This window comes from Anoplophora glabripennis, unplaced genomic scaffold (assembly GCF_000390285.2).
Source record: "Anoplophora glabripennis isolate ALB-LARVAE unplaced genomic scaffold, Agla_2.0 scaffold14, whole genome shotgun sequence".
NCBI lineage: Eukaryota > Metazoa > Arthropoda > Insecta > Coleoptera > Cerambycidae > Anoplophora > Anoplophora glabripennis.
In genome coordinates, this window is record NW_019416352.1 from 825,849 (window position 1) to 840,723 (window position 14,875).

At 33.3% G+C, this 14,875-nt stretch overlaps 1 protein-coding gene across 1 annotated transcript in view; it reads right to left on the reverse strand.

Moving 5' to 3' along the window:
• Positions 1–14,875, reverse strand: part of LOC108904056 (obg-like ATPase 1) — a 67,689-nt gene that overhangs the window by 26,012 nt on the left and 26,802 nt on the right. Inside the window, exons 4-5 of the mRNA XM_018706439.1 lie at positions 5,905–6,032; positions 5,675–5,850 (exon numbers count right to left, since the gene is read on the reverse strand). Of these exons, the coding sequence (XP_018561955.1) occupies positions 5,675–5,850; positions 5,905–6,032 (304 nt within the window). The remainder of the gene's footprint in view (positions 1–5,674; positions 5,851–5,904; positions 6,033–14,875) is intronic.

A 14,875-nucleotide genomic window follows, 5' to 3' on the forward strand; every position in this document is an offset into this window, starting at 1 on the left:
CCTAAGCTACAAACTTTTGTCATCAACTTGGCTAATTAGGCCAAGTTGGCTCTTATCTGTGCATGTGCAGAGGACTTTAGAGTTCGTAGAAGAAGAAGAAGAGATCTTGGAGTCAGGTGTTTTGGTGTTCTCAGCTTTAGTTTTAGAGGTTAAGTTATAGATGCGATAAAAAGCGCTGTTTAATCTTTTGTGGAAGAATAAAGTCGTTTTTAAAGAAAGTATTGTGTATGGTTCCTGAAACGAGCTCCGAAGTAGATCTCCAGGTATTCAGCTCAAGTATTTTGTCCGATTTGTTGTTTAACTGAGAAACCACGTGGTGAAAAACGTGTAAACATGTTTCCAGCAGAAGAGTTCAAAATTATTTGAAAAAAAAAAAAATTGTCGTATTTGATGTCCTCTAGCGGTTATACGAAGCAACTTAGGATAGAGGTAAGTTTAGTTTAGATCTACTTATTCTGATCGCAGGAAATAATTCTGGTATCTGTGTTTAACTTTCGAACGTACACCTTGTCTTTTGACTTCCCCTTTTTTTCCATATCGATAGAATAAGGCACAGGTCTCTAGCAATTAAAAAAATCATTTTTGTCCTCAATTTTCCATCTGGAAAATGGCGTTTCCAATAAAATACATATTGGATCATACATAGGAAACATTTCTACAATTATTATACACAACAAATATTAACAAAGAACCGTTATAATCGTGCACTGAGCAACGCGTGTCGTGTAAACTTTTAAAGGTAAGGGCTGGCGATGCTGCTTCAATATCTGCGTCACTCGTTCCCCACGCCGTAGTTTAATCACGTATTGGTCGCCTCGTTGCCATGACAACCGCCGTAAACAACGCTACGAAGAGAAGCAGAATACAGACTGATTTCAATCTGCGTCCCTTGCGTATGTACCATACGTTGTATGTTCCGAGGTTGATGTTGGCGCTCAACGAAGGCAATGTTTTTTTAGAAGGCGTTCACCGCATAACTATTCTGCTTATTTCTGCGTATTAAACCAACAAACGCAATACATTTTCAATATAGAATTATACCTAAATTATAAAATTTATATAAAATTAGAAATAATTTTAAATTGCACAACTAGGCGGAAATTTTAAGTGAAGCGGTGCATCACTTGCGTCACCTGACGAGCCGCCACTGCCTTGGATATTGTAAAATAAATAAATAAATAAATAAATAAATAAATAAATAAATAAATAAAGTACGTATTTCTGTAAATCTCGTTCTGTGCAACATAAAAATTCATTGCCTCCATCAGAACCGTCGATAGACGATGACAGGGCACAAAAACGGACACATCCGAAATAATTGATTTCCAGGACGCACCGACGCGACGTGTAATTCGATTAGCGATTAGAGGACGGCACCGGCGAGTTGACAGGCCGGCCCGGGCCCCGGGTCGGGCACGGGCCACGTCCTGGGCGGGCCAGAGGGCGCCCCGCTGAGGAGCGCCTCGCAGCGCCCGACGGCGGGGGGCCCTCCCCCCAGGTGTTACCTTATTAGTATCGTCGGCGAGGGGTCACGAGGGTCACGCGTCTCCTCCACGTATTTGGACGGACCGACCGAACAGGATGACGCCGAGTGTATTGAAAGTTCAGGATTAATGCAAATAACATTTATAGCAGGAATAACTATTGTCAAAAGGGAAGCAATTCAGTATGTCAAATTCTTAAGACGTCTATTATCAAAGAAGCATGCTGGAATCTAAATTTAGCCCACTTCTTAAGAACAACGTGATTCTCACATTAATTTTAACAACGTATTCGGAAGGCCTAATAGAGACAGAAAACCGGAAAAAAATACTATAAAAAATAAGCAAATTACCTCTTAACGGACCACAAAGCGTTCGAACGTTGAAGCGAAACAGCTGATTTCCCTTGTCGTCTTGAATTTTGCAATAGGTTTCAAAATCAAAGTACTACTCTTTGAAAAGCAATAAGTTACACAATAGATGGTGTACGTACTACAAACTGAGTAATTCAATAATAAAATATAGTAAAAACGTTAACAATATTAAAAATAAGAAATAACTTAACATTCGAAAACAATTATTGTCTTTATACATATGTTTTTATTAACTAATAAATAATAAATTTGTTAATATTTATAATGAAATAAAATATCTTATTCATTCATGTGTTAAGGTAAAAAAGTATGTTTTTGTCGTTCACTATTAAAAACGCAGTAAGAGTTAGGTTAGTGAATGAATACAGTAGGGCAGGGGTCGGCAAACCGCGGCTCGCGAGCCGCATGCGGCTCTTCAAGTTCCCCTAAAAATTAAAAGTTAAAGCGGACAGACACGCAGCACACGAGTACACATAAAGACGCGTATAAACTTCCGTATCCGTATAAAAACAGAAATAAAAATTTGTGGCTCTTTGAAATTCATGAATTTGATATCTTTATTGCAGATGGCTCTTCCGGCTTAAAAGTTTGCCGACCCCTGCGGTAGGACAAGATTCACTCTCGATAAACCTTTGTAGGTCAACAGTCAAGAGTGATCCCAAAAGGGGTTTAAATAATGATTTGAACATATTTTTTTCAGCGTAAATATGCATTTTCGAATTCTACTCATTTTTCCCTATCTTCCCTTAAAATTAATGACATTATAATTGAATCACCCTGTATAAGAGTTTTAAATTATAGAACCATCACTGTTATTATGTAACTCATTAACATCCAGTTTCACAATCAGTGATTAACTAGCAGTTAATTCCTTACCAAAGGTTAACTGCATCTGAGCTGTTTCACGACATCTAAACTAATGCAAAAAATTAAAGGGGTAAAAGAATTTCCGAAACTTTTCTGTGATTTTTGACAGACTGTATTTATTAGGTGAAAAATGGTCGTATCGGGAATTAAAAAAAAAGCATTCTGAAGCTCTAAGATTCTAGTTTTAAGAACTTTCGGTATAAATTTTTTAGGAGCTAAGGTTATCATGCAATTCTAAAAAATAGCGCGACAAAAAATTTTTACAAATTGTCCACGGACACAGAATTTTTCTTTTTCAGCGAAGCCATTGCATGGACTAGATAACTTGTTTATTCAGTTTCAATTTCCTTTTTTTTAATTTCGATACGACCATTTTTCATCGAAATATCGGACTTTTAATGGCAAAGGATCCTTTTGTCTTCAATTATCGATATCTCGGCTACAAATGGTCGTACAGAGAATTGAAGGACAGTTTCGAAAACTGGAATAAATTTCCTATAACATGCTGATGCAACTTTTCGGAATTCTCATGTGATTTCGTCCCCTTAAAAAAACAGTATGGGTCATTCATTCATTATCAAATATGAACACTTTAATTTTCACCCAGCCTCCACTGACGGGATCTACACTTCGGACAACCATTTAACGAACCGAGCGACAATGTCCGCCAGGATATCGACAAAACGCCAACACCTGACGATGACATGACAAGAGCTGGCGTTGTTGGGTCGGAACAACATCACAGGCGTCATGTTAACAGGGCGACATGTCCGATCTTAATGAAATCTACGGCCACACAAGACGCATGCGCCACTCATTTACATAATACAGGATCGCATTTCATCTTTCTCGTGTTCCGGCCGAAACCGAATCGACGAGTCATTGCCTACGCGACCCGTCACTTTCCTTTCCCGGCTTGTAAAATGCAAAACAGAAGAATATCTCGCGTCGCATCATTCCAACCGAATCGCAGCTTGATTGATTGATTGTGGAAAAAAGGAACAGGTACCTCGGGGCTCTTTTTCAAACTGAATTAGGCTGCTAAAATGCCGTAATCCGTATAATCAATTGGATGATGATAAATGACATGGAGAAGTAAACTTTAACCGTTCGTAATTTTCGAGTTATTATGACATTTGTATTGTCCAACTAACCGGCAAACTGTGTTTTGAAAAAATGCCATAAAGGCGATTTTGTATTTGGTTTTGCGAGACAGGGCAAATTATTTTTTTAAGATCAATTTTTTTCTATATATTCTTCAAGAAACACTGTAGGTATTGCATTGAAATCTATACAACCAGGTTTTTGAGGAAGTTTAGTTTTCAACTAGCTCACAGAGGCTAGCTTTGACTCGCCCTGCGAAGTTTTAGAGCATAACTTCCTTGAGACTAGTTATACATTAATAGGGCTCTATAGCAAATAGCCAACCAGCAATACATTTTTATAGATTTTATTACAGTTTCTCTAAAGACGAATTAATGCATAAATAACAGACTTTCCTCCATTCTAACGCAGATTTTATATAAAATGAACTTAATTTGAAACTCAAATTACATTTTGGTGTAAAGAAGTCTGTAATATGTTATTATTTGCCGCTAGTTTAAAAGCGGCAAATAATAACATAATAAGTCCATTTTATAAAAAATTTGCCTTAAAATGGAGGAAAGTCTATTATTTGTGCATTAATTCATATTTAGACAAACTGTGTAATAAAATCTATAAAAATGTATTGCTGGTTGCCTATTTGCTATAGATCTCTCTTAACTAAACAGTACAATATTCAGTAACAACTAAATAAATCTCTTATAGAACTAGCTTTATTGAGTTCTGAGTTACTAATATATTACTTTAAAAGTTAATGAAATTACGTTTGCTTTAGAAATAGGTAGTAGCTGGCTTTGTCACAACATTTTCTAAAAAGCATATTCAGTGATTTTAACAGGAATATTCTTTTTCCTGTAAAATTAAATGTTACACTTAATTTTCAAAGGTCACACTTGGGGTGAGCCACCTTAAAGGTCACACTAGTGCGAATTGGGATTTTGCCAAATTTGAATCTTTATTTTCTTTATTTGTTAACGAAAACAGCGTTTTATATCAAAACTGGAGTAAGATTTTACAAAAAATCGAATGATGTAATTAGGTTTGAAAAGATTCATTTTTTAACAAAAAATTGCGAATGAAAAAAAAAGTTTTCGAAAAATGACTTTTAATTCGTATTTTTTATAAATAATGGCTAGAGAAAAAGTAAAAAAAGGATTTTGAAATTCAAAGTTTATATTTTTAAGAAAAAAACACCCAATATTGATAAAATTATATTATCGACTTTTCCGTTATCTCGAATATGGACATTTTTTAAAGTTGTGACTTTTGTCTCCTTTTCTGTAAATTGATATTTATTTTTTGCACTCTTTTGTATAAAAATATTATTATCTATAAATATTGACGAATACATGTTCCCATTAAAGTCACACTAGTCCGAATTTGCACTCTCTAGTTTGGCCGACAATAACAAACTGAGGCCAGCTGTGGTCCGGCTCGTCTGTCTGGGCTACAGAAGGAATTATCATGGGGGGGGGACCTTCGGCAGCTGCTACCTGAGAAATGCCAGCTGTTAAAAAAACAGTGTTGCGAATTCGCACTAGAGCGACCTTTGTGGGTTAATATAAAACATATAAAGTAGAAAATATAAAAGTTATACTTTAAAATATCGCCCTGCAGGATAGTAGCCAGCGATCTTGAAATGATAGTCGACAACTAATAATAGTGACGTATTGAATATCAATACGTTAGTACTAAATCTAAATGCAATGAAAAATATGGATGATAGTCAAAGTTTCATTATGGCATCTTTCTTCAAGACACCCTGTCTATGAATCAAGACGCAACGATAAGTATTTTTGATAGTACTACCCTACTTTATAAACTTTATTAAACGTTGAAAAAACTTACATATTCTGGCTTCTGCTTCTTGTCCCCACCCCTAAGCACAGTCCTCTCCAATTTCTCCAAATTCTTCGCCAGCGTCTCCTCGTCCTTCAGCCGCAGTTCCTCACAAATGATATCTAAATCCCTAACGGGGTTGACATCCCCTTCTACGTGCGTGACGTCGTCATCCTCGAAAGCTCCTAAAAACATATCGATATAACGGAGCGTACTCCAAATTTAGACGCTAAACTTACTGCACAGGTGAAAGATGGCGTCGCAAGCGCTGATGTGCGAAAGAAAGGCGTTTCCGAGACCTTGCCCTTCGGAGGCGCCCTTTACCAGACCGGCTATGTCCACCACGTTTAGAAAAGCAGGAACTTCACTGAAACAAATAGATTTGTAAATGATCCTGGCGAATTAGACCAAACACATGCCTATTTCAAAAAATCGGGCCTAACTCGAATTTTATGGGCTTAAAATTAAGTAAAAAATACACGGAATAAAAGCTTAAATTTGTGTATTTGTAGAGGTCGAGCGTCATATTGTTTATAAAAAAAGAAAAAATAATAATTGCTTTTTTCAGTATTTCGCTTATCTTCGAAAAAAGCCTCCAATCGATATGAGGTATACTTATCGATTTTGTTCTTGAAAATGGCGGCATATTGCAAAATTATAAAGTCGAAAACGCGAGCGCGTATATCTTCTGCCCAAGTCAAGAAATCGAAATTTGGTTGGAAATTTGTATATTAAAAAATCGCCGAAAAAAGGACCCTAGATGCCGTTTTTTTTTGGTTTTTTGTTAAAAACTTTTTTATTTTGCAACTTAACAATCTGAAATTTACACAGACGCGAGATAGTATCCGATACTTTTTTGCCGAATTTCGATATCTTGACTTGGGCAGAAGATATACGTGGTCGTGGGTATTTGTTGAGCACCCCAACAGTCATCTTTTCCTGTAGTTTCATCCAATTTCAGTCAAATCTGTTCTCTTTATTTAATTCTGAAAATTTAGCACATTTTTTTTCACCGCTAATTTTGCAATGTAAAAAAAATTGCGAGCTTTCGCAAAAGCCTATTATTGTAGCAAATTTCCTCAGGAACAAAATCGATAAGTATACCTCATGTCGACTAAAGACTTATTTTCGGAGATATGAGCAAAAAACTGAAACAAAGCAATTTTTTTCTTTTGTTATAAACAATATGACGCTCGACCTCTACAAATACACAAATTTAGACTTTTATTGTTTTTTTTTGGTTTTTGAAAAAAAAAACCTAATTCGCCCGGACTAAAAGGACAACAACCATTAAGGCCGTTAATTTTTATGGTAATAGCATAAAAGCAATTTTTAGGCACTTATTAAACAAAATAGCAGGCACGTACGCGTATTGTTGCGGAGCTTGACTGATAACGACGATCACCGATATTTCTAAATTTTCCATGTTAGAGTACACCCTGGAGGAATTCCTTATAAAGATAGAAATAGGCCAAGCAAATAAGATTTTTACTCGAAAAAAGTCCTATCCGAGAGATTATTGTAAAATTGTCTAAAGGAACATAATTCAAGACATCTCTATAACTTTTCTAACTTTTCTATTTAAACAAATAAATGAGAAAAACAGTTTTTTCACTTTGCAGGGAAAACCATCAATTTTAGCGAAAAGTCACTCTCAGGCAGCTTGTAGGGAGTAAAATTATCTACAAAATGAGACTTGCTAAATTAAAATTGGTTAATAAACAAAAAAGTTATTGCAAAAAAAACAAGAAAAGTGACCATTTTTTAATTTGTTTATAACTAACGCATTTATTGTTAAAATTTTATAAAACCTATGACAAGCTGACGGTTCTATCATACTTCAAAAGTGTGCCAAAAGTGGGCGCTGTAGGTGCAATAGTTTTCGCACAATTCAATATGTTTATAACGGAGGCTTCAAAAGTTATGAACTTTAAGACTCTGTACAGGCGTTAATTTTCAACCAAACATGATTCTGAAAGCGTCATTGTAATATTAAAAAAGCACCCTCTACGGAGCCAGGATAAGATTTAAAAAAAAATCGTAGCGCAATTGTTTATAAATATTAAGACTTGGATTTTTCGAAAAATAAAGTTTACGACGTAAACTACGATTTCCCGTGAATTGCATTGAAAAATTTGGAAAATTAACGACTCACGAGCTCTTCAAAGAGAAGGTACTCTCTAACTAAACTGTATCTTGGTTCCTGTCGGTCGTAGAGGGTGCTTTTTTTAAATTTGTATTTTTTTGCCTGCTATCCATTGTATATATTTTCGGTGAGGTAGCATAAATAGCAACAATTTTATTCAAATTGTTTATAAGCGAAAAACGCACGGTTTTTTAATGCACAATTTGAGAATGTTAATGTCCAAAAAACGGTGATATTTTTTAATAGGTCGCTTAATTACGTTTTTAAGATTACAATGACGCTTTCATGTTTGGTTGAAAATTAACGCCTGTACAGAGGCTTAAAGTTCATAACTTTTGGAACCTCCGCTATAAACAAATTGAATTGTGCGAAAACTATTGCACCTACAGCGCCCACTTTTGGCACACTTTTAAAGTATGGCAAAACCCTCAACTTGTCATAGGTTTTATGAAATTTTAACAATAAATGCGATAGTTATAAACAAATTAAAAAATGGGCACTTTTCTTGTTTTTTTGCAATAACTTTTTTGTTTATTAACCGATTTTAATTTAACAAGTTTCATTTTGTAGATAATTTTACTCCCTACAAGCTGTATGTGAGCCACTTGTCGCTAAAATTGATGGTTTTCCCCGCAAAGTGAAAAAACTGTTTTCCCCACTTATTTGTTTCAACATAAAAGTTAGCTAATAAAAGTTTTTGACTCACGAGATGAGAGATGTCTTGTATTATATTCCTTTAGACAATTTTACAATAATCTCGCGGATAGGACTTTTTTCGAGTTTCTCTATTATTTTCGCTAATGTTCCTAGTGTAAAAGCAAAGAGCACTTTTATAGAGAAATTATCTTGGTGGTATGGACGACATTACTATGTTTTGCTTTTTCATAGTAATTTTACATTTTAATTAAAATCATTGCCTCAGAAAACTAAAGTTAATTATAGAGTACACATTCCCTGTAAATATTGCCATTTCCTTTTCTCGTTTCAGACGGACACAGCACTCAATTCACCCGCCTAGATCGTAACGCAGATAACGAAAAATTATCAGGTATGTGATACGCAGCAAGACTGATTAAAACCCTAAGAATCACCTGCGAAGATAAATTACAGTAATGCGAGGAAAAGATGGTTTTTACCGAATTAAGTGTACCTGCTGTCATTTGGTGTAATCGAAGGGACCGAGCTGGGACACGGTCGAAATGAAAACGATCTCTAATAATAGAAATCGAGGAAAATGAGACAAATTGGATCAGCGCACCTTATTCGAACCGCAGAGGGCCTGCTCTATAATTTGTCGCGATTCAACAATTTACTCTACAGCCACGTCTGCAGTCCCGAGGTCACACGTTTGAGGGTTTAGAAAATAGTCTTCCCCGTCTCATATTTTAATAGTACATATACATACCTACACATAACTTTTTAATTAAAATTCTAAGATGAATTATGGGAAAGTTATCAAATCAAATCAGTATGAGTTAAAATGATTTTATATTTTGATTATTTGTTATTAACTCTGTAGAAATCATTGAAAAATATGTTTTAAATCCATTAAAGCAGTTTATTTGAAGTTGGATAATAAATATCCAGGTATAATATTCTCAAACAAAAATGTAATTTAAATTTTAAAAAAGCAAAATCTATCTGAGACTTCAATAATATATTTTTTTAAATATTACCACATAAGAATAAAATTGAAGGATATAAAAAAAATTTCGATTTCATGATGCCTTACTTAATAGAGAAATACCACAAGGAATTTTACAAGCAACTTCATAATATTATGTAAACAACATCATTTTTTTACTCATTAATTGTTTCTGTATTAAAAATGTACGTTTTCTAGAAGAAAAATAAACATACAATCTTAAATACATTATTGTTATATTTAGATTTTTTAGTACTTCATCCTCTTATGTTCTATGAAAGGCACTATCCCCTTTAGCAATTTTTTTCGTTGGTATTTTTAAATTATTTTGTTAATTTTACTTATTTTGTATTTTTTATATATTATTTAAGGTACCGAAATATTTTGTAGACTCGAATCAATAAAAGATCAAAAATAGAAATGATTTTAAAATATGTATGCTATTAGCACTTCATAAATCAACGCTTCAGTTGCATTAACAAATACACATATGACTAATAACAATAATTGTCTTGTTTCAATTTTCGAATGAAAATTGTGCTAGGATTTTTTTCAATAATATTAAATGTAATAAAGTGAAGATCATTTTCCCAAATTGCAAGTATACCGGGTGATTCAGTTTGGAATTCGCTGCCCTGTATCTATTTTATTTTAACAAATAGCTATAACAAACCCTATATATTTTTAAATCGCCGCTCAAACTCTATCAAATGACATTATTAGATCGTCTCCATGGTAACATATGTCAAAATTACTACAGTCAACTGTTTTTGTTCAAATGGTAGACTATATATTTTTTTCTCTATTCTGGAAGATATTTTGTTTCTGCGTTCAGCTATAGAAGGAAGTCTATAGTTTCATTAGAAATATTGCTAGAAAAACAGCAAAAAAGATGAACCCTACTTTCAGTAGCTTTATTCTGAAAAATGATGAGCCAGCTGCGGAAACAAGCTACTATGTTTTTTAAAGTAACATATTTTATTTTTAATGTAATAATAATATAACAATTTAAAATAATACTTATTTCAAATGTTCAAAATGACTTCCATTTGCTTCCAAACACATTCCAGTGTTTCTTCATTTAATCTCCGACATTCTAATCTTATGTTTCCACAGGTGTCAATATCATTTAGGTAAGGCCAGAGAAAGAAATCTATAGGAGTGAGATCCGGAGATCTAGCAGGCCATTTAACATATTTATCGAATGTTCTTCATCTCTTGCCCTTCTGGGTTTAAAAACTCTTCTTTTCTTTTAAAAACTTCCATCTGCTGCCAAATTCCTGGCTAACTTTCCGAATATTTTATCTGATGGAAGTTGTCTCTACGAAAAACGATGTTGGTATAAATACCTGGCAGTTTTAGCATTCTTTCGGTCCTCTTCATAATTAAATTAAAGTTATATCTAGTTTTTCTTGGTTACTGTAAGTATTCGTGTTATAATTAGTTATAGATAGAATATTTAGGTACAAAATGTCAATTATTTTAACAAACCGTTATTCAGAAACGTCAAAATTCAGTTGTTTCCGCAGCTGGCTATCATTTTTCAGAATAAAGTTACTGAAAGTAGGGTTCATCTTTTTTGCTGTTTTTCTAGCAATATTTCTAATGAAGCTATAGACTTCCTTACATAGCTGAACGCAGAGACAAAATATCTTCAAGAATTGATAAAAAAATATATAGTGTGCCATTTGAACAAAAACAGTTGACTATAGCAATTTTGGCATATGTTACCATGGAGACGATCTAATGTCATTTGATAGTTTGAGCGGCAATTTAAAAATATATTGGGTTTGTTATAGCTATTTGTTAAAATAAAATAGATACAGGACCGCGAATACCAAACTGAATTAGTTTAGTTTAGTTTAGTTTAGTTTATTTATTTTGCATATAGACATTAATACATGTATAGCAATAGTCAATATAATGATACAGTAAAACTGTACACTATTATTACAAATAAAAAAAATTTTAAATATAAAAAACATTAAACACAAAAACAATTCAAAAAACAAACAAATAAAATAAAAAAAAAACATCCGCTACTTGAATAAAAACATTTAGCAGTTAAAGGTCAAAAAATTAAAAAAAAAAACCTTACAATTTAAAATATTCTGAAAGAGAATAGTAACACCTATCGATCAAAAACTTTTTTAAAATATGTTTAAAAACATGCAAGTTTTTACAAGACTTAATATTTTCCGGGAGAGAATTATAAATTTTTAAGCCAATGTGGTCAGGAGATCTTGAAGCAATCGATAATCTTGCAAATGACAAATGGAAGTGTTGCCCAATTCTAGTATTAGCAGAGTGAATATCACGATTCAGCATAAACTTATTTTTGTTTTTATAAACATATACACACAATTCCAAAATATATAACGACGTAACAGTTAAAATATTGAGCTCAACAAAAATACCTCTACAACTATGCGTGCTAGAAAGGCCAGCTATTGTTCTTACTATTTTCTTTTGAACTTTAAGTATTGCTTGGGATAGAGTGGACTCACCCCATAAACAAATACCATAACGAATATGTGAATCTACACGAGCATGATATAAACTTAACAACTGTTGTCTCGTTAAAACATCTCTTAGATTTAAAAATAAAAAGTTTATGGAACTTAAATATGAAACCACATTTTCACAGTGTGGTTTCCATGTCATGTGCTCATCGAGTAATATACCCAGAAATTTTACAGGTTCTGAGCTAGTCTTAATTGTAGAATTACCAATTTTTATGCACAGAGGCTCACACATTTTTTGTAGAGTATGAAAACGCATAATTTGTGTTTTATCAGTATTTAAATATAAGTGACTTTCAATGAACCAATCACATAAAGAATTCATAATTTGATCACATTTATTTTGCGCGTCAATATCGGACTTGTGCGATATAATTAAAGAGATATCGTCTGCATATAACGAAAAAGAACCCAGAATATTTTCAATACTGTTCATATATAAAATGAACAAAACAGGGCCTAATACGGATCCCTGAGGCACTCCCGATTCAGCCGTAGTTAAGTTAGATCTCACATATGTTAGATAATTATCTTCTTTATGATGTATCGAAGTAAACTGTTTTCTGTCAGTGATGAAGGAAGAAATCCATTGTAATGAATTACCCCTAATACCATATTCCGAAAGTCGCGACAGTAAAGTGTTGTGATTTATACAGTCGAATTACCAGGTATGTACATGTACATTTTGAGAACTGCTGTCCACATGAAGGGTAACCCAAATCCTGAGCGCTGCTGGTTGCCTGCTGATCTGATCTAGCGTTCGGAAGACAAGGCTATTAACAGAGACGTATTCAGCTCACTTTATTTCATTACAGTACTTTGTTCCGACTGTGCAATAGTTCAATGCTTTTATTTTATACATAAACCTGCATAAATCACTGTAATTTGTAGACAACGTGAGTATATACATATTTATACAGGATGTTCCAGTTATTATTAGATACGCAAGCCATAAACATAAGTTAAAAACAAATGAAGCCCAAATACTTTTTGAATAAATCCGGTTTCTTCCGGAGCAAAATTGTGAAATAATGTATTAGTGATTTTATATCCGAAATCTAATACTATACAGTGTATTTTTTTTAAACCTAACATATGCCAACTTTTTTATTTGAAATGATAGACTAGTACCTCCAAATGCAAAATTGTAGGAAAAATGTACAAATATGGCTTCCGGTGTTGCCAGATTTCTTCAGCAGCTACTAAAACAATACTTCTTTAAATGGCAACATCGTATTTTTTTTAACATAATTTGACAAATCTTCAAATTCTAAATAAAAAATGTAGTAACATTTCTTTATTGGAGCAGCCGTTTTAGAACAATCAGCAAACACAACTAAAATAATAATCTGCAGTCAGCAGGAATTAAAAGAAAGAAAAATTGAAAGCAGCCATCATTATTGTGCTGTTATTGTAGTATTTGACAACTGTTGTATTTGAATGTGCATAAAATTAACGTTTTATTTCAGTTGCTAAATTTTGAAATTTAATAATTTTTAACCTGTTATAGACAAATTCCATTTGTTTGAATAATTTCATGTTTTCGTTATTATTTATCTTCTTCAGAAACAATGTAGAAAAAAATTAAAGTTTACACATTCAATTATTGTTTCTCGGGTTGTCGAGATGTTACAACCCATTGCAGCAAAGGTGGTGAGACTCAATATTTATTTTTTTAACATTAGCATGCCTAAAAAAATTCCAATTTTTTGTAGGTTGTGTGAAAATTATAAAAATCTTCCAAAAAATTAAGAAAAACAGAAATTGGTCCGTAAAAAATTGTAACAGACGTATGATTTGTAATTTTGAGGAAGTTTCTAAATAAATACCTTTTAAGGTCTATTTAAAATCAGATGTTTGAGTTGAATGGTCATTTTTCTAGGACCAGTTGCTATTAAAAGTATAAAATTTTTGAATTTTGACTCCAGGGAACCACGTAATGGCATATTTTTAACATAGTATGACACTGAAATCTTATCTATCTATTTTATAGGACATTTATGCATCTTCTTTAACTTCTATGTTTAGCGTTGACATATTTCTGTAAGAATTTGCTATTTCCATGGTCGGTAAAGAGTATTTGATTTATATTGTTAGTGAATTTAGATGTTTAGAGTGTATTTTATGTGAAATGAAATATGTCGGTTCGCACGAATGTGAAATGATAAATGTTTAGAATGTATTTTATGTGAAATGAAATATGTCGGTTCACACGAATGTGAAGTGATATATGTTTAGAGTGTATTTTATGTGAAATGAAATGTCGGTTTACATGAATGTGAAATGATAGATGTTTAGTGTATTTTATGTGAAATGAAATATGTCGGTTGACACGAATGTGAAATGATAGATGTTTAGAGTGTATTTTATGTGCAATGAAAATGCATATGCGACAAAAATTTTACATGGGGATTGGTACGAGACCAAACGACCGCGCCTGACACTTAGAGAACTTACCATTAAATTATTATCCCCCTTTGGTGATGTTATAATAATAATAAAGAGAACTATTCCAAAGAGAAGAAAACTTCATGGACCATTTCCCGACCAACTTGGAAATATTAAATATTTATGTAGTTCATTCCGGCTGGCTTCCTTTGGCAAAGTTTAGCGCACTGTACCCTTTGATAGAGACTTAATTTACATTGCCTCTCGTTGTCCCGCTTCGCTGACCTCATTAGAATTTCAGATGGAGGACGCATACAGAAGCAGCACCGAGTTGTCTCCTCTCTCGTTCCGGCAACAATTTCACTGAATGACACAAGCGTCCCGACGTGGAAATTTATCCACACCAAATATTTTTCTTTATATTCAACACCATACGTCTTACTTTTAATTTTCCTGGTAGTAGTAACAAGTAAAAACTACTGCAGAAACTTTACAATATGTATATTTTC